Source organism: Lycium ferocissimum, chromosome 2 (assembly GCF_029784015.1).
Source record: "Lycium ferocissimum isolate CSIRO_LF1 chromosome 2, AGI_CSIRO_Lferr_CH_V1, whole genome shotgun sequence".
Classification (NCBI taxonomy): domain Eukaryota; kingdom Viridiplantae; phylum Streptophyta; class Magnoliopsida; order Solanales; family Solanaceae; genus Lycium; species Lycium ferocissimum.
The window spans coordinates 39,247,699-39,268,954 of NC_081343.1; the positions used below are offsets into that span (position 1 = coordinate 39,247,699).

The 21,256-nt window shown below is 35.7% G+C and overlaps 1 protein-coding gene across 1 annotated transcript; it reads right to left on the reverse strand.

The window, feature by feature from the left end:
• Positions 1-15,902: 15,902 nt before the first annotated feature.
• On the reverse strand, positions 15,903-19,453 carry LOC132036732 (protein COBRA-like). Its single transcript, XM_059427114.1, has 6 exons — positions 19,224-19,453; positions 18,119-18,198; positions 17,467-17,923; positions 17,125-17,284; positions 16,736-17,016; positions 15,903-16,634 (listed from the first exon to the last, which is right to left on the reverse strand). Exons 1-6 carry the CDS (start codon positions 19,288-19,290, stop codon positions 16,342-16,344), a joined length of 1,338 nt encoding a protein of 445 aa, XP_059283097.1. The 5' UTR covers positions 19,291-19,453; the 3' UTR covers positions 15,903-16,341.
• Positions 19,454-21,256: the final 1,803 nt, after the last annotated feature.

The window sequence follows — 21,256 nt, forward strand, 5'->3', positions numbered from 1 at the left end:
TCGTTCGCTCGTTTTATTAATTCGGTCGATGCCTTAATATATCAATCTATCCGAGCCTACAGCTCTTTCTAAATTCTTTTCACCGTCTCGATATCGAACTTCTAATTATTGTTATTCCCAATCCAAACAATTAACTTCTTTCCGACGTCGCCGTATCGTAGCTTAGTCAAACCTAATCATTACACATTGGCACGACCTTTCAAGGCATTTCACAAACCTAAATCTCATTCTCTCTTTATTTCTGGAAAAATTTCGGCAAAGTTTCCTCTGTATTCCTTACTATCCCAAACCTACCAACAATGCCTCACAGGGCCAACACATGTATATATATATATATATACCATATCATACCACAGCCGCACAGGGCCTCCAGCATCAACGATAGTATGAAAATGGTTAAGTTACCTTGTACGTCCAACTCAAACTGCACCTGTTACACTTTCCTCTTTACTTTACTTTTCAGTTTTCAACTTTACATTTCAATCGTACGTCAATACCGTACTCGACATATATCTTTCGTACCTTTGCTTACTTGCGTGCTTTGTAACTTCTAAATTCTAACATCTTCTACTCTTCGATCAACTCCGCGCGAAATCCCATAAGAAACCTCATTTCCTATGATTTGGCTCTATGGCAATCTAAGAATGAAGAGAGTTTATGTAAAGCATGGAACTGCTCGATACCAATTTGTCAATACATGGGTGTGATGGGCAACCCTTACGGACCCGCCGACTCTCGTAACACCCATAGTCATACTAGGCCCTTAGATCATAACATAAATACAAAGAATATGGAAAATCATAAGAATTGCCTTTGAAAACATATATCATGCATGTCAATGTCATATAATCAAAGTATAAACATATAGCGTGTCCGCGGCCTCTAGTGAGGGACTAAATACGATAGGTAATCGAAATAAAGAGGAAAATCATGTCATCATATGTCATCATATATATATATACATAGCGTGTCTCTAAGTAAAATCATGTCATCATGTCATCATATATATATACATAAGCGTGTCCCGGCCCTCTAGTGAGGGACTCGGTGAATAGAATCATCATATGCCATCCTGGCCGCCATCCCCATATCATCACATCATCATATATATATATATATATATATATATATATATAGCGTGTCCCGGCCCTCTAGTGAGGGACTCGGGGAATAATGCAGAGAAATGTGCACGAATACGTGTCCTGGCCCGGGACTCAGTGAAAGACATATTGAGCTTGGCACGAGCAGAGTAGTGAGAAACCATATGCACATAAATCATTTTCAGAGACTCAATGAAGTAATCGAATGAATCGTCATTTGAAAATCGGGACAAAAGTTATATCAAATGTCTTTCGGACACTACTCGGAAACATAACAAACATCATAAGTATATAAAAAAAACCGTAGGGATCATAGTCGTATGTCAAATCAATCCGAGCCCGCCTATGAAAGTTACGGGCCTTATACGTTATAGGATTATTTATGAGCATATCAAAGCCATTCGGTTCTGTTTATGAAAGTTACGGACATTTTTAGACATAGGACCTTTTAAGAACAAAAATTCTTTTTGCAACATTTGAAATTCAATCATACATAAGACTTAAAGACCATAGTCCGACCATATAAAGAATGTCAACATCAAGAAGCAAATAAGACTCATAAACATGCTCGGAATTTAAGAATGGAGTTACCCAAGGCACAAATCATGTCATACCTTACTTTCGTCTAAGACATGCCAAAAGAAAAGAAGGATGAGCTTTACATACCTTGTTCGCTTCCTACGCTAGTCAAACTTAAATCTCGGCTTCTCACGATCTACAATAACATCATTAGATATCAACCATTAGCCATAAGCACATAGGAATCCAATTCCAAGCCATCACTTATTTACAGAAATTTGGGCAGCACCTCCCCTATAAACTCAACAACCCCGAGAATCCAACTCGGCCAAATCGACAACAACCACACCAACAACCATACTAACAACATCCATAAATGATTCAAAACGCATTCTAACGTTAATAATTCCTTTCTACACAATTCGACAACATTTCATTTATATTCAAATAAACTACATACGATCAAGCCAATACCAATGCTCACATATTCAATTACTAATCCGCAACCATTCAAACAAGATTTAAGAACATTCCAAACAATATGCCATGGAACCCGAAACCACCAATTTCCATAGGGACAACAACAATACATTTCTTTCTTCCAAGTTCATCAATGACACCAATAATCCATACATTTACAACATTATTTCCATAAATTCAAGAAACTATATAAAATTCCATAAAAAGCCGCAAACCACTATAACTTCACTTTGAACCATTAAACTTTCATTAGCACTATAGAATCCACAACATAACAATCCAAACATACTAAATAAATTTAGTTCTTCATTTCTACATAACATCACATACCCACGGCTACAATACAATACACGGCCCAACTTCTACTTAAGTCATTGAACCTTCATTCTCATCATAGAATACATAACAACAACAACCAAAATACTAAATAACATTAATTCATCATTCCTACAACACATGGTACATTCACGGCCACAACAACAACACCCCAATTTCATGATTTCCATCCATTTCCACACTCCACAACATACACAAACCATGCATAACATATAAAAATGGAGATTAAATCTTACCTTCTTCACCCACTTCTCTACTCGGCTAGACTTTGTACATGGCAACAACGAACGATTTAATTGCTCCAACAACTACTCCATGTTAACGAGGGCCTTCCAATTAGTAGGAAAACTAGAAGAAAAGAATTTTTCATGATCATTATTTCCTTATTCATTTTCGGTTGGGCATGGCCGAATGGCCCTTCCATTTTTTCTCCATATTTCTTGAACTTTCTAAAGTTGTGGAGATGGAAAAATATGACTAATTAGTCATCTTGCATGCTTATATAATTAGCACATGTGGCCCATGGCCCACATGTGCCACACGGCCATGGCCCTTTAATTTCATGAAAATTAATTTCAACTTCTAGCCCCAAATTTTCATGAAATATTCAACTTTCCATAATTCACTTTTAACCCCAAAGTTTCCTTAATAATCCATACTAATAAAATCATGAGCAACTTATGTCTTAAAACAAAATCGAAGGTTAAAAATCTCTACCTCGTATCCCGAAATCGTCTTGTCTTTAACTTATCATGGTTAGCTCGGATTATCCCGACGTACAAAATACGAGATATAACAAACTTATCCCTCGAGGTCAGCCGTACTTGCATCTTAGTCAAGTCTTATCATTACTATCGGCACGACCTTTCAAGTCGTATTACAAACCTATGTCTCATTCTCTCTTTATCTCTAGGAAAATTTCGGCAGAGTTCCCTCTGTAACTGTTACTATCTCAAAACCTGCACGCAGGAAATACCAACAATGCCTCACAGGGCCAACATACATACACATATCATATCATATCACAGCCTCACAGGGCTCCCAATATCAACAACAGTACAAAAATAATGGACATACCTTGTATGCCCAGCTCAAACTGCACCTGTTACACTTTCTTGTTTACTTTCCTTTTCAGTTTTCCACTTGTATCTCAATCGTACTTCAATATCTCATCCGACATATATCTTTCATACCTTTGCTTACCTGCGTACTTTGTAACTTTCAACATCATCAATCACTTCCTTCTATCGGTGTCATTCTTCTGCTGCAACCAAAGGTTAGCGTAAGAAATCTCATTTCTTATGACTTAGCTCTATGGCACGATTTAAGATGTGAAAGAAGAGTAACCACCCTAGATGCCCCGTAACCTCCTGTTTATAAATGTGGCGCGCTTCACACCATAAACAGGACTCTACTGGACACGACTTTGCAGACAACCCCTAGGACGAACTAACTGATACCAATTTGTCACACCCTAATTTCCGATAGGGCGTGATGGGCACCCGACCCTTACTTAGGGCCGAGCGAACCCGCTGACTTTCGTTATACTCATAATCATACTGGGCCCTTAAATCATAACATACATACGTAATGAAAGTTTTTCGAAAATCAAACATGCTTTTCATCTTTTCAAATCAAGGAAAATCTGTATACATATGAAACTTGTAACACAACGCATAATAATACGTCGGTTTACAAAGCCGACTACAAAACTAACATATCATACACGCGACAACGTTCGCAAAGTCTCTAACATAGCTCCGATACCATAACAAAAGTACTCGACTCGGCAACTCCGAAAGAAATGGAGCTCGCCAATCCAGTTTTTGGAACATCTTCGCTAACATCATCTACTCATCCGTACGTACCATGCGGCATGAAACGCGACCCCCGAAGAAAGGGGTCGGCACGGAATATGTACCGAGCATGTAAAGCATGAAATACATTAAACAGAATCATAACGGAGTAGGGATTACGGAAACAAGTATAAGATCCGAAAATCCGTCAGACTTGCCTTTGAATCATATATCATGCATGTCAATATCGTATCATCATATCATCATATATACATACCATACCCGACCCTCCAGTGAGGGATTCGGTGAATGAGATCATATAATTATCATGCATAGCCATCATATAATCGTATATATATACCATACCCGGCCCTCTAGTGAGGGACTCGGTAAGTAAAATCATCATGCCATCATATCATCATATCATCATGTCATCATATGCATATATATATATATATATATACCGTACCCGGCCCTCTAGTGAGGGACTAGGTGAATAATGTGCCGGCCCTTTCGGGACTCGGTGGATAGAATCATCATATGCCATCCCTCGCCACCATCCCCATACCATCATATCATCACATATACATATATACCGTGCCGGCCCTCTAATGAGGGACTCGGTGAACAATGCAATAGTCCAGCATGCACGAATACATACCCGGCCCGGGACTCGGTGAATAGACATATTGAGCGTACACGAGCGAGTAGTGAGAAACCGTATGCACATAAAACATCATTACAGACTCAATGGAGTGATCAAAACACACTCTCTTTTTAAAGCCAAGATAATAGTCGATCAAGTTTCCCCGAACGTCACTCGGGAAGATATCAAATAGAACTTTTAGAAACTCGTAAGTACGTATCAGGATCATATGCACATACATCATTGTGGCCTTACAGATTCAATGGATAAGTAAGTAGTCGCCACTCGAGAGTCAAAACGGAAATCATGCTAAGTTCGTTCAAAAACAAGTCATTAGGGCTCTACAAATGAAAATCTCGGGGACCACGGATATACGTCAAATCAATCCGGACCCGCCTATGAAATCTAAAGTCATCATATGTTATAGAATCATTTGCGAACATATCAAAGCAATCCGGTTTCGTCTGAGAAAGTTACGGACGTTCGTAGTTACAGAATCTTTTACAACAAAATCTCTTTACGTAATTTTTGAAATCCAATCTTACAAAAGACATAAGGGCCATATTTCTACTATATTAAGAATACCAATATCATGAGGTGAATAGGAATCATAACCATGCTCGGTGTTTACGAATAGAATTACCCCCGAAGCTCATAACACATCATAACTTATTTGCGTCTAGGACATGCCAAAAGAAAAGAAGGACAAGCTTTACATACCTCGTCCGCTTCCTAAGCTAATCCAAATGTAAGTCTCGGGCTCTCCAGGAGCTACAATAACGTCATTAAACACCAAACATTAGCTTTAAACACTTAAGAATCCAATCCCAAGCCATCACTTTATTTACAGAAATTCGGGCAGCACTTCCCCTATAAGTTCAACAACCCCGAGAATTCAACTCGGCCAATATTACCAGTAACCATTCCAACAACATCAATAATGAATTCAAAACGCATTCTAACATTAGTAACTCTTTTCTATACGATTCGACGATATTCCATTTTCATTCAAATCAACCGCATACGATCAAACCCACATCAATATTCATACGTTCAAGCACTAATCCAGACCATTTAAACAAGATTCAAGAACACTTCGAACAAACCACGAAATATTCAAATCAGCCCCTCCAATACACTGGGCAACCCGAAACCTTCCAAGTCCAAGAAAACATCAACAACACATTTCTTTTCTTCCAAATCCATCAACTACGCCAACAATTCACACATTGCCAACATTATTATCATAAACACAAGAAACCATATTGAGATTACATTGGCTTCTAAAACAGCCCACATAATTTCAACTTTCATTTGGATCATTAAATCTTCATTTTCACCATAGAATCCACAACACAACAATCCAAAACACTAAATAAAATTTGTTCATCATTTCCACATAACATCATACACTCACGGCCAAGCATCAACATCCATATTTTCATGAATTTCATTCATTTCCACATACCATAACATGCACAAACCATCCATAGCATATAAAAGAAGATTAAACCTTACCTTCTTCACTCAATTCCTTCACTCGGCTAGGACTTGTTCTTGCAAAAATGATTGGTTTGCTTGATCTAACAATTACTCCATGTTGTTTAGGACCTTCCAATGAGTTGAAAACCTAGAAGAAAATAATTTTTTGAAGAAGAATTTTTGGTCTTCTTTTTTTTCTCCCATGGCCGAATGGCCTCTTGTTCTTTCTCCATGCTTCTTGAATTTTTACGGGGTGCTAAATGATGAAGATGACTTAATTAGTCATCTTTTGCCACTTATATAATTAACACATGTGGGCTATGGCCCACATCCCACACACATGGCCACATATGGCCATTTTCATGAAATATTAAGTTTCCACAATTTCACTTCTAGCCCTTAATTTTCATGAAATGCTTAACTTTCCTTAATTCACTTTTAACCCCAAATCTTCCTTATTCCAAGTTTACCCTTAACACTCCATACCAATAAAAAGATGAATATGCAACTTATGCACTTTTAACAAAATCAGAAGAAATTACAACCTTGTCCTTAACTTATCATGATTAACTCGGATTATCCCAAGGTACAAAATACGGGATATAACATAACTACTAAACCTAAATTTGAGAGAACTCAATGAAGCTGTGGTTAAGAACACGATATTTAGATAATTCTGTTCTATGTTAACTAGGTAACATACAAAAGAAATAAATAAATATTATCTACTAAACTTAAAAAAGAATAGTTAAAGTTCTTCTTTTAATATATATGTTCATGGAAATAAAAATTATCATGAATTTCATAAATAGATACGTTAATGATAAAATTCAAAGTTTCTAGAAAAATATGTGACCGACGAATATACTCTTTTAGTCTAATTTTATCATAATTGTGTTTGCTATTTTGGTAAACTAAAAAAAATATTACATATTCAAAATAGAGTTTTAAGCAAATACTACTTCTGAATTTCGATTCCTAAACTAATTAACTAAAAAGTCTTTGCCATCACATAATTCAAATCCCCGTATCCTTACTATCACATATTAAATTTACTGCACATTTAATATGACGAAAGTTATCTGAAAAATAATTATTTTCTTCCAAAATTTGGTTAGAGAGTGAAAATAATTTTTGGAAAAGACTATCTACTAAAGATTGATAACAGGATTAGCAAGTCAAATATTCAGAATCGTGCGAGGCAGTAAATATTTGTTTTTTATACTTTCAAAATAAATATTATATTCAAGATAATAATTAGATATATTTTTTCAAGTTGCTTATCAATAGAATATAAATAATATTATAATAATCGACAAGAAATATTCGTGCAACGCACGTCCATAGAGACTAGCTACAAAAAATATAGTAATCTCCTATTATTTGTTAATTATGGCATTGTTACTTTATTTATTTGTGAAATTGTTTATCCCATGTTAATTATTTGCTTATCCCATGTTAATCGTTAATTAAATGAGTTCGTTATTTCTTTAATTTTAGTTAGGAGAACAATTGTAATTAGATATAATTATTCACAAAATGTAATACAACATAATTCACATATTCCCTATAAATGATTAATTAGTTAATATAATTTCTCTCTAATTTCAAGAATAATGAATAATTTAGTTTCTACAGACCTGACTCCTTTATGGATCCGAATGTTCATCCGGGGCCCGCTATTCACCCGGGGCCCGATGATATATCAGTACTGTCTTTGCAAGACACTCATAGGTCAGAGTTAATATGGACTGGCGATATAAGGATAGCGACTAAGCTTCGTCCCCGTAGGCTGCAGAGAGCGTGGGCTCTTTTACGCGAGCACCCCCCCACACCCCCGCATCTTAGAGATATTGTTTCAGGGCAGTATCTATCATTGCGTGTCCGAGGGTCGGGTACAGCATGATTGGGCACTCATTACGGCTATGGTTGAGCGGTGGAGGATGGAGACACATACCTTCCATCTTCGCACTGGTGAGGCCACGATTACACTTCAGGATGTGGAGGTCCTGTTTGAATAGCAGGTAGATGGAGTGCCATTATACAGTCAGTACGAGCCTCCTCTTGGTAGGACATGGGTGACGAAGTTGACTAGGCTCATCGACTTTTTGCCTGGTGTCGCGGCCCATATCTCGAGACAGAGTCGGGTGCAGATTAGTGCACTCTGCACTTATTTGCTGGCAGAGCCTCCTATTGAGGACGACACTTAGCAGGACGTTGTTGATCGTCATGCCCGTTTGTATCTGCTTATTATATTCGGGGGCATCTTGTTCCCGAACACATCGGGTGCCTATGTCAGCTTACGATATTTGGCCTTCTTGGAGCATCTGGACCGCTTGGGAGACTACAGTTGGGGCGGTGCTGTTTTGGCGTACCTCTACCGATGCCTATGCCGAGCGTCTATTGGTCGTATCAGCGATATCTGTGGATTTTTTGCTCTTCTCCAAGTAATATTTTAAGTGTATTCCTTTAATGTAAACAAACCTCTTGAAACGACGGCTAAAATAATCGTATTTTGTAATATCGCTTACAGTTATGGGTGTGGGAGAGGATGTTGCCTTTTCAGCCTGTACCTAGGCATCACCTCGATCTTGACATACCCTACGCGAGGAAGTGGACGGCAGGTTTTGACTGGGATATGGATATGCACCACATTATTCTTCCATTCCGGGACCAGCTTGATCACATGACGGACGATGTGGTAAAACTAATTAACTTTACATTATTAATTTGATTAAACGTCTTTTCTAGTTGGTGATCACTAATTTGTATCTAAATTTTATGCAGCTATTTATATGGACGATGTACGCTGCTATCTTGGATGGGTTGCCGACCTTTTGCAAAGCAGGTCAGGCCGTGTGGAGGTCGCGGTGTCCATTGATACACCTAGACATCGTTGAGGACCACATGCCCGAGCCCGTCTTACGACAGTTTGGGAATACACGTATATACTCTCCCCCCCCCCCCCCCCAACGTTCGACATAAGCTCCGACACTAACAGCGGGATTCTTGACTTTGATGACTTTTCAGTTCCGGTTAGTATTTAAAATACTTATTTGATCATTAATTTACTTATTTTAAATATATATGTTACTTATTATTTCGTAATATTTTATATTTTAGGATTCGGTGCCAGTGGGTCCACCAGAGCGACCCACTCAGGCGTTTTTTCATGGGCCTGCTAAGCCAGAGGTGTTTTATGTGACTGTCGAGCCACAGGTAAGCTTTTTATTAAAAAAATTTATTCAATATAAGTTAAATGTTTAAAATACATATTTGATTATTTAAAGTACTTTTTTTAAAGTAATTTTATATATATATATATGTTACTTATTATTTCGTAATTTTTCATATTTTAAGATTTGGCACCAGTGGGTCCACAAGAGCGACCCGCTCAAGCGTTTTGTCATGGGCTTGCCGAGCCAGAGATGTCTTCTCATGAGACTATCGAGCCACAAGTAAGATTTTCACTTAAAATCAATTTTATTCAATATAAGGTGAATATTTATTTAATTTTTTTAACCTTTATTTGGACCTCGAACAACATCTCGTCCATGAGACTACCTCATATTTTGCACCAGACCCATCTCAGGAGCCTACTCAGGCACCCGTCGATACACAGGTTTGATTATTCAACAAACGTTAATGTATTCAATATAAATAAGAAATGATACTAATTTTTATATATTTTTCAGATTCATCCTTTGGTGCCTGCGGTGGCAACTCCCGACGAGGATGAGGTCGTGTTTCCAGACCCAGCTTAGCTTGAGATTTTGAGCGTGCCAGTGGGACTAGATCCCAGGAAGAAGCACGTTATGCAGAAGGGCACAAGGGCGAGGGATGATCATGACTTAGAGCGCTCTCTTATTAAGAGGAAAAAGGGGGATGGAGACGATGGCGAGGGCGGTGGGGATGGTATGAGCCTTAGGCCTAAAGATAGTCTCACACATACCACATGTGGGACCCACTAGTATATACAATAGTGTTGTACAGTTTATGTAAATATTATATATTTTTTGCGTATCTATTTATATTTATAAATGTTATCTTTGTCTTTATTATTGTTTATAGTGTCACATCCTAAATTGATAATAAAAAAATCGTGACACATTCGAAATAAAGTTACGCATTAATTTAAAAATAACATGAAACCCTAAAACATAAATAACGTAAAGCTAATGACACCAAGTCTTCAAACAAAAATGGACTTCGAGCACTTTTCAACCACTAAAATGACAATCCGAAGTTTTGCGTATCCATGATGTATTGAGCCTACCTTATTAATCGCACAAAAATAAGTAGGGTTCTATATAATATATTAAAGTACCGGAGTCTCAAAGCATGATTAATATACGGCTAAAGTACGTAAAAAAGTGTGAAAATGTAAAAGAAAGAGAGTTTAACCAAAACAAATAGGTCCTATAGCGCAGTAAAATACTATGTTAAAGGACTTAACAGTCTTTGTTACGGTTAAGTCCTTTAACGCAGTATTTTACTGTGTTAAAGGTACTTTTGTGCCTTTTTTTTTTTTCTGGGGCTAAAGGTACTTTTATGCCTATTTTTTTTTTTTTTTCCTGAGGCATTTTGGTTCAATGTGTCTTTTATTGAGTCATTTTTGTACCGGACTCGTGTTAATCCTTAATACACACGTCACTTTCAGATCTAATGATCAATATTCATTTAATTAAAATACCCTCTTAAACCACGGATAACTCCATTAATTCTCTATTTTATCCTCTAGTTATTGGTAAAATATATTAGGGAAAACATCTTGCTGGGAATTTTATTCCAGTTGGCAAAGGATTTGAAAATAATGCTTATTCCAATTTTTTTTTCATGTCATCGAATCCCAGCTTGGTATGAATTATCGGGAAGAGTTGCAAAAGCAGCCTAAGAAAATAATAAGAGATTTGATTTGAAGTTTGAACGTGGTTGAGGTTTGAGGTTTGAAATTTACTGATTTCTGCAGACTTGAAATGAAAATAATGAACATAAAGAGTCATGAAAATTGTAAATATATATAAATAGAGAACTGGTCGTAAAGAATAAGGAAAAGCAACATTTTCGGCCAGATATATGTTGCCAATAAGGAAAAGATAAAATAGAGAACTAATGCAATTTAAATGTCATTTAGGGTGTGTTTTAGTTAAATAATTATTGATCATTAGATATGAAAGTGCACATGTTTCATAAAGATTAGCATTACTCTGGACAAACTGGACCTAAATTATAGTGGGGGGAGCTGCTCCCCCTAACTCCTAATGGTAACTAGACCTTGTGCATATTCATATTCATAATTTCATATATTTTGTACCTTGAGGATGTGTTCTTAATTAGTCACTACAGGCTACAGCTCCATTTAGTATAAGAATTAAAAAAACATATCGGAGTAAGAAATTAATTGTTTTAAAACCTAAAATTTGCGCATTTAAGCATTAGACATACGGAAAAGGGTCAAATATGCCCCCTACTTTCATTTATTGTTTAATTATATCCCCCGTTATACTTTTTGGTTATCCATACCCAGCCGGCCATCAAAGCTCCAGATTTGCTCTCATTCTAACGGACTGGACACGTGGCATACTCTAAATAAAAACCCAACCCACCACTTAAAAAGACCCCTACCTGACCCAAAACCCGTTCCACCTCTCTTCTTTTTCAATTAGGATCCCCTGCTTTCCCCTCACTTTCTTTTTTCACTCCACTCACACTACACTATACCTGCACTGACCATTATATTCACCCACACATTCCTTACTTATTCGTGGAAAGAGCATGTGGGAAATAGGCACAATTTTGAGGGTATTTTCTTACGGCACTTCCCATTGAGAATTCACACATCCAAATATTATACACACAGTATATACGTTTTTTAGCACAAAAACAAAACAGAGAAAGAGAGAGCTTAGGAAGGGATTCACGTTTTTGGGGTTTAGAAGAATTATATAGAGTAACACAAAGAGGAAAACATAGAGATATAGTGCACGATAATAGGGGATTTTTCTCCATTTTTGTTTGGTCTTCTTCTTCACTAGAGAATAGATAGCACGGGATTTCTGGGCACAAATCAGTGGAAGAGGACACGATTAGGGGTCTGGTTAGAGTCTTTTTTAAGTGGTGGGTTGGGTTTATTATTCAAAGTGTGCCACATGTCCAGTCCGTTAGACTAAGTGGCAAATCTAAAACTTTGATGGACAGCAGAGGTATGAATAACTAAAAAGTATAACGAGGAATAAAATTAAACAATAAATGAGAGTAGAGAGATATATTTGACCCTTTTCCGTGAGAACTATTTGTCCTCTCTCTATATTTTCATCAAGCTAGGAAGCAATATTTTCGCTAATAGATTTTTATTCTTACTCCCCTGAAAGATTTTATACTACAAGACCACATACCCAACTTATGTTATAGACTTATAGCTCATGAATTAGTTATTTGTCGAATCTCGCTTGATCACAAAATTATCCTTGACATGATTGTGTGCGATCTTAAGATTGTTTTCTTTGTTCCTGTCAATTGGTTGATTAGTTGATTTTACACGAGTGAAATTAAAGTGTCAAAAAAATTACACTGTCTTAATTTTTCTTTATATTAGTCGTCCCACATCAAAACTATTTTTTAGTATCATACACACCTACTAACACTCCATCAAAACCCCTTTTAAGAAAATTGATCTCTTACAACTGAACATTATTGGACAAGGTCTTAGGACCACAAAGTGTTCTTTTCCTAGTTCCACGGACAGAGGCCGTGCACCAGGCCAGTGTATTAGGTGGAATGATCAGTTGTCGGACCTGCTATGAGATTTTAGCCAGTAAATTTTTTAACCCCATAAATCGTTTATATTGGATCTGAGAAAATACGAGACATTTAAATCATACAATTAAAGAAATTTATTTATTTTTAATAAAAGAGAAAAAACGGGGATTGAATTGATGTTAGAATAGAATCCTGCATCTCAAATAGTGATTCCATTGAGGACTCCAGCAAATATTTTAAACCAGGTGACTCGTTCCTTGAGTTCCACTTATCAATCCTTCGAATACCAATAGTGTTTGTCGGAATAATTCTGTGTTGTAATTAGGGATATTTTGTCCAAAAGCTTTTCATGTCAAAAAGTGGCTAAATGACTAATAGTTTTAAAAATAGTGGCTAGTATTTGATAGCAGGGGTTAAAAGTGGTTATTTTCCCACTTCTCCGAATTACTTATGGGGAAAAGTGATACTCTACTAGATTAATATTCTAGGAATCGTAGTGTACACTATAGCTTAGTAATTTGGGAATTATAATGTAGCAATTAGTTCTTGGAATTTTGATGTAATGTATTACAAATTGCATAGTTTGTAATTATATATATGCTTAGTTTTTAAACAATATTACAAAAGTTTGTTTTTACTATGGGGAGGTTAGTTTTGTCATTTTAGTTATTTTAATCCATGTATTTCTTCTTTCATATCCTAATCATGTATAAATAATAGTGTTTCTGGATCAAATCTTATTTATAGTGTGTGTGTTAGGCTGTTAGCGCGCGCAAAAATAAGCATAATAATATACATTTCAGAACACATAACTTACTCACGGAACCTACAATGTCTAAAATTTTAGTACTCCCTAAGACATTTAATTTAATTTGGGAGGCCCCATATCTCCATTTCTGTAAAGTGTAATCTTCTTTCAACAGAGAGGATTGCTGTTGAGATGTTGTACTCAATTCACAAGGAATCCTTGCTTCAAGATTCAGAAAGGCCAAGAGTAATATAAAAGAGAGCAAAAAGAAGAAACAGAGAGCTAAAATAACAATGAACCCATTCTCTTCCTCTTTAGTACCAACAACCATTTCGTAAGAAACAACCCCTTATTTCTCAAGCAAAGTCTGTAGATTTGGATGTATTATATTTTCAATTCTACCTATCTTGGAAGTTTTGAACCAATTAAATGATGATTATACATGTGATGATCATGTAGATAAATTCTCTAAGAAAAATGTGCACCTTGATTGCAGTTATTTGCAGCTCTTTTCTTATGCAGGTGAAACTTTTCAGTTTCAAAGACTGGTTTTTTATTTAATTTTTGTTTGTTTTGTTTCTCTGTTTGTTTTTGTCAAACAAATATTTCTCTTATGCATCTGCCTATGATCCCTTGGTTCCCAATGGGCATATCATCATCACCAGATGGTCTGTTGTTAGTTTCAGTTATTCCTTCAAATGGAATGTAGTGTCTTGGGCATCATAAGCCTTGGCTTGGACCTTAATATATGGATAGCAGCAACACTATTATGCATTAGTCCCGAACAAGCTGGGGTCAGCCGTTATTTTTGCTCTTTAAGTGGTAGGATTTGGAGCGAATTACTCAATGTTTTCTTTATTGGCAGATGACATCGGAATTACAAAACACGGTTGATCACTTAACTCAGGTTATTCTTGTTGATGCCACTTGTTCACTGTTGTTTTTTCAAACCTGATATTTGTAGAACAGCACACGTTTTCATTAGACAAACGGATATCTCCGTATCTATGTTTATTTCCAACTCCCCGAAGCATTGTGAATTACCATGTCTTTCCTCGTGTCTGGTCCGGGTTTCACTATTCTATGTGATAATCCCTTCTTTATACACTTCAACAGAAATTAAAACTTTTCTAAAACTCTCAGAAAGTGTCATGTCAAACTCATAAGATTTTTATTTGTTGGAAGACATTTGTTTTTGAGCAACAGATATTTTGTTCCTTTTGCAGTGACATGGAATGTAACATAGTCCAGTATTTGATGGCCAAATGAATACTTACAAATGCTGGAATATTATTCATTTGGTAGGCTACTTATATTGCTGAGCATTGCCCATCAAAGCCCCTTTTCAACATTAATTTGCTCTTTTTTATTTTTGCTTTAGTTTTGATGATTTCCTAGTTCTGTCAGATGCTGGAAATTTTGAAGCCAAGGCACAAGCTCCAGGTATTTTGAGATCCCAAGTACATAAAAGTTCCTTGATAGAACTTATTTGTATCATGAACACTTACTGCAACCATATCTGATTGTATATAGGAATTTATCAAAGGTCAATTCTATAAAGCATATTAACCTGTTGGGTAATGAAAAAGCAGTCTTAGTAGTAAATCCATGCAGTACCAAATACTAGTCATTAAATAAGCTGACTTTATTTCAGAATACTTGGCTTTGTAAGGAAAAACTAGTCATTATTTCATACTCCCTTTCCAAAATCTATCTTTATTGCTCCAATCAGTAGTGTTAATTAAGAGAGATGTTTGAGAGAGAGATAACTGATAGTTCAGACAACAATTCTAATGATTAACACCATTAAATATATTTTTAACAAGTGTGCAAACACTTCAAAAATATGGGCCAGAGAAAGTAGTAAACTTCACTCGTGTTGATTGCTAAGCTCACAGAATGCCAGATATTGCTCAAAGAAGTAAGCATTTCATAGAAAATAACACATGCATAACAAATTAATGTACTACTAAAATGTCAGTAAAAACACAGGTATGACAGCTGATAATAACGAGTTAACGACAGATTTCACAAAATTTACAGAGAACAAAACTGGCTTGAACAAATGCAACTATGCTGCAAAGAATCTTTTTTTACAATAGAGATGTTACATGGTGATACTGCAGAAAAGTAGAGAACTAAAGACCTCATATAATTAACTCTAATCTGTTTGTAAATAGTCTTTATTCTCATAAAACACTGAGATCAGTGTGAACTTAAGAAATCTACATAACAAAAATGACTTTACCACAGTAGAAAAACATTTGATACAAACTGCGGAATGAAAACTATGGCACCAAATCTCACCAGCCCTTAAAAGCATGCAGAGGAAATTAATATTTGCCTTGAACAAGAATGGTCAGGATCACTGCTCAGGCATACAACTCTCCAATCAGTTTCCCAAGCACTGCGAGCAAACCAGCCCAAACATAACTTACCGAGACAGGCACTTCGCCTTTATCCAACGAGAGGTTTCTAAATAAATGCAAAGAAGAACGCCGTAGAGAGTATCAATGTCACCACTAGCTTTAGCGAAGAAACCTTCCATATGGTACCAGCATTTGGCATATACGGATATGACTCGGGAGGTGGCATGACACAGTTATCACCATTGAAATAAACTCTGCGTGGAAAAGCCCACCCCTTATCAAAAGTGAAAGTTGCTAAATCCTTACGAAACAGAAGCTCGGACTGCACATTTCCTAATGGACCAGCATTCATGAGCAGATCATTGTAGAATTTCATACCCCATAGCATAGCAGTGTCATCTGCATAAAGTCCAGGATATTAGACATATCCTTCAATTTCTCGGAAATCTAGGTAAAAATATCTGCAAAAGCATAGTATTTCCAATAGATAGAGAACTTACTTATTGCTCCATAAGGAGTTAATGACTTGTAATGAAAGCTGAATAACTGAGTGAGGTTGTCAAAGTTGGGATGCTGGACAACTAAGTTCCACTGTGTATAATTCATATTGTAATTGAAGTTCGTTATAGTGACCTTCACCCTCCAATACTCCTTGTAGTTGAGTTTCACATGCCAGTGAATTCTAATTGGGCACATATGATTAGTGCACTGAACCACAGGAGCATAGTTGTTCTTTCCTACATGGCCTGAAACAACTGAAGCTAGGTGCGGTTCGTCTTGACTGCGAGGAGCAAAGAAAGAAGGATCAGGAAGAAAACAACCAAAAAATTTAAAATGAAACTCTGACAAAAAGCTGAAAGAAAAAAAAGGCATATTTCGCAGGACTTACTCTACACAATTTCCATGCTGAGTGCCATTCTTCTGGCAGCCACATGTGCATGTTGGGCATGGTACAATTGTGTCATTGTAGAAGGATGAGAGGGAGACGCAGCATGTTGGAGTTTTTTGAGCTAGGAACTGTGAGTATGTACAGGTGACATTCCACGTCACTGTCATCAACAATATAAATAGGTTAGAAATGAATCCTCATGGTAACTATAAAAATCTTAATGATAAAAATCGTGAAGCTGAGGTGCTCTGGAAAATAATGCAAATGCATAGCAAAGGAAAGATAATAGCCTTTAAAGAGGAAGGTATTATAGAATGCATGTGTTTGAGCCTTGTAACTTACTCATGGCCTGTGTTACTCGTCTCCCATCATTAGTAACGAACTTAGTGGGTTTAACAATTTTAGCAGGTCCACACGTATAACCAGGTCCTGGTGCCTTTAAGGTGAAGTTCTTAGGAACTCTAACTGTTTTATTCGTTGTTCCGGCAGAACCAACACTGACTTGGAATGAGCTAATAGCAGTTTCAGGATCTTGCCCCCATGAGTTGATCACTCCTCCCTTGCAACAATTTGCAACCTGCTGATTGTAAGGAGTTCCGGGCAGCAAATCAACAACTGTTGGATCCTTCTTGCAGCAATGGGGAATGTTTCCTTTAAATTTCGAACAATCTCCTTGCTCTGTTGTTTGAGCTCCCATCATATTCCATATCACCTCCTTCTTCGCCCATGTCCATCCCAAGGTCCAGCCTGGTGCTTGAATATGCCTATATTGCTGGAAGTTGAACATAGTCACAACAGCCTGTCCATTGGGAATGATAATTATCAGAACTTCCAATTTGTTGGTAATAATAATGAGTAAAGAAGTATGTATATATATATATATATATATATATATAGAGATAGAGAGAGAGAGAGAGAGAGTACTTACATATATATATATATATATATATATATATAGAGAGAGAGAGAGAGAGAGAGAGAGAGTACTACTTACAAGATATCCATCAGGTGTCCAGCTGATGACATCCCATTTTATTGTGATGTTCCCATTGGGATCAAGTGCATCGAAGGCATCTAGAAGAGAACCACAAGTAAATTTATATGACAAAATGGTGAAAAGCACGCGGACATGCACAGACAAACAGATCTTTACGGTGATGCACTAAAAAAGTACGAAATGAATCACACAAATCTGATTCAACAATATAGAATATGAGTCAAACCATAGTTGTATATATACTTTAAAGGCCTAACTTATGTGACAATGCAATTTGTGACAGAATGTGACCCCCAAAATCTCAATCTCAGAACATCAATAGCTAGAAAATGGATCTCCGGTGGAAAAATATTGTTATGGACCGGGATCACCAGTTCTAAATGTTTTCCCTAAGCTCATATTCGACCAGCCATCAGAATTGACATAATTATACAGGTATGGAGCCAAACTGTACGATCTTCTTTGATCTCGTCTTTAGGAGAATGCAGAAGCATTAGATTCTTACTATTCATGACAACTTGTGATCAGAGAATTCAATTATGAAAGCACATTGACCTGAGATAAGTAAACATTTCGCTTCCTATATAGTAATAGTGAAGTATAAGTCAGAGCAAGGCCCCAGGTGAAAGGAAAAACAAGATTGATCTGAAATCCTTTTCAGTGAGATCAATCACTATCCATAAGTGTATTTTTTAGATGCTCTCCCTCTTCTTCTTCATCATTTTTTTTTTTTTGTTTATTTTTGTGGGGTGGGGTTATGAATCAATAGAAGCATTAAAGATCTAAGTTTCCCTGTAAAATCCCAAATCAAGAACCCATTTGCCCTGCTCCTCTGGATTTAGTTTGCCTAGAAGCAGATCAATCTTTAATCCAGCATGATTTCAGTTCATCAAGTCCAACAATAGAAATATGATGTAATTTGACATAAAAATCAAATCTTGATATTCAAAATCACAGACCCAAAGAAGCAAATCAAGAACATTCAGCATTACCAAATACTTCAAACCCAAATAATCAAATCAAGAACTGAGCAAAACCCATATCCCAATTTCACATAAAAATGAAATCTTGATTGCAAAAAAAGAGGAAATCATAAACAAACCTGTTGATGAAAAGCTGAAGCAAGACAGCAAGAACACTAATAATACTGCAGATCTAAAGAACTCCATAGGACCCTTGTAGCTGCCACAAATTTTCTTGTGGTTTTTCAAGCCACACTTTGTTTAAGATCTGCTAAAATGGTACTGAAAATGAGAGTAAAAGAAGAAAAGAAAAATCTTGGCGGTGAGTGGCAGCTGGAAGTGAGCTCACATGGCAAGTTTAGTCTACCTTTAGCTAAAGTGGACTTTAATAAAGTCTTTTAGACAATAACCACCACCTACTGGCCACTGTAATAAAATTATTGTAGTGTTTCTGTTGTTTTCATCCAAAATTTACTTATTTGCTCTCTAAAAATGTAATTTTCTTTCACGTACTAATAAATGTAGCTTCAGTTTCCACCACCAAATGATGTGATGCAGCGGATGGGACTATTTCTCCCTTAACCAAAGATCTATCTAGAAATACCCCCACTCTAGCAGAATCAATATATAGTCGGACTCACCGGATGGAAAACCTAAAAAAAAAAAAAAAAAAACTAGTGTCACTTGCATTAAATAAAAATTAAAATAGATAGTTTTAATTTAATAAAATTAAAAATCAACTCTATTAATTGTATATGTAAAAAATTTAGTTTTTTAGGAAACTTATATTTTAGGAATTAAATAGTATGAGTTACTACTATGCACACTGTAATGCTATTTTTTATTAAAAATATATTATTTTCACTCGTGAAAGAAATGCCCCTTGCTTTAAAATAAGATAGATACATTATTAGATATGTAATTTATGCTAGTATTAGCTATGCGGAATGAAATTATAATAGAATCTTATCTTAGATAAGTGAATTTTTATGACGATATTATTTTTTCTTACACGAAACACTAAATGAACTTGAGAGGGTAATTCTTTAGATAAAAGGTGAAAATACAACTTAACAAACTTATTTAATTATCGGATATGTAATTTATCTAAGAATTGTCTATATGGAATGAAATTATAATCACATCATGTCTGAGATAAGTAAATTTTTATCACTAGATTATTTTTTCTTACACAAAAAACTAAATGAACCTGAGAATGTAATAATTCTTTAGATAAAGGGTGGAAAACAACTTAATAAACTTATTTAATTATTAATATAGTGAAAACAAAGCCCTAGTGGAACCGATACCATACTTGCAGCTGTAAATGATACCTAAAAATAGCAATTCTTAATAATTCGACAAAAAAATTGGAAAGTAAACCAAGAGACTTCTTTAATTGTTAAACTTTAGTACCTTTCCCCGAATCTCTGTTTGTCTTGCTTGTCAAGTATTCATATAGAAAGAATTCATTTAATTTGTCCTCTAAAAATTAAAGTCATCCGTCTTTTTCAATTACAGTTGTTGTGAGCTGGCTGGTATTGCTAGCAAATGTGAATGAAACCATATTAATGATAATAAGTCCACTATTGTATTTTAATTAAAGTGAGAACCTATTTTAATCAGTTAACTTATACTGATAATATAAGAAATTATTTATACTACGCATATATAAACTTTAAATTAATCAGCTATAATATGCTAAATTATATTAATGATATACAAATATTTTACAAATCAGTACGTCTAAGTTAATTTTCTTAAATGATTATAGTAATCCTTACTTTTTTTTTAGTTTTTTTTTTTTTTTTTTTTTTTTTTACATAGGGAGTAGGGGAAGGGGAAATGGGGGAGGGGATTACGCACATGTGTGATTCGGTTTCATCAACAAGCATTGAAAGTTCGGGTGGCTCAACTAACGAAATTTACTACATCCCTACAATTATAGTACTCCTTAATGTCTTATTTCATGTGAATGACATGAAAATTTAAGAAAGAAAGAAAGATTTTTTAAAATTTATAATCTAAAATAGGTCATAAAAATTGGTATGGCCATAAACTTTTGTCACTAACGATAAAATGAAAAAAACTAAATAACTATAAAATAAAAATATATCATTTAAAAAAAAAAATTGTTACTCCCTCTAGTTCAAAAAGAATGTCCATTTATCCT

What these genes read in the sequence shown, in the direction of transcription:
- LOC132036732 (XM_059427114.1), bottom strand. Translation starts at nt 19,290, where the DNA reads ATGGAGTTCTTTAGATCTGCAGTATTATTAGTGTTCTTGCTGTCTTGC. An exon ending in ACGAGTAACACAGGCCATGA is followed by an intron (nt 17,285 to 17,466) that starts GTAAGTTACAAG and finishes TGTTGATGACAG; the next exon opens with TGACGTGGAATGTCACCTGT. An exon ending in AACTCCTTATGGAGCAATAA is followed by an intron (nt 16,635 to 16,735) that starts GTAAGTTCTCTA and finishes GACTTTATGCAG; the next exon opens with ATGACACTGCTATGCTATGG.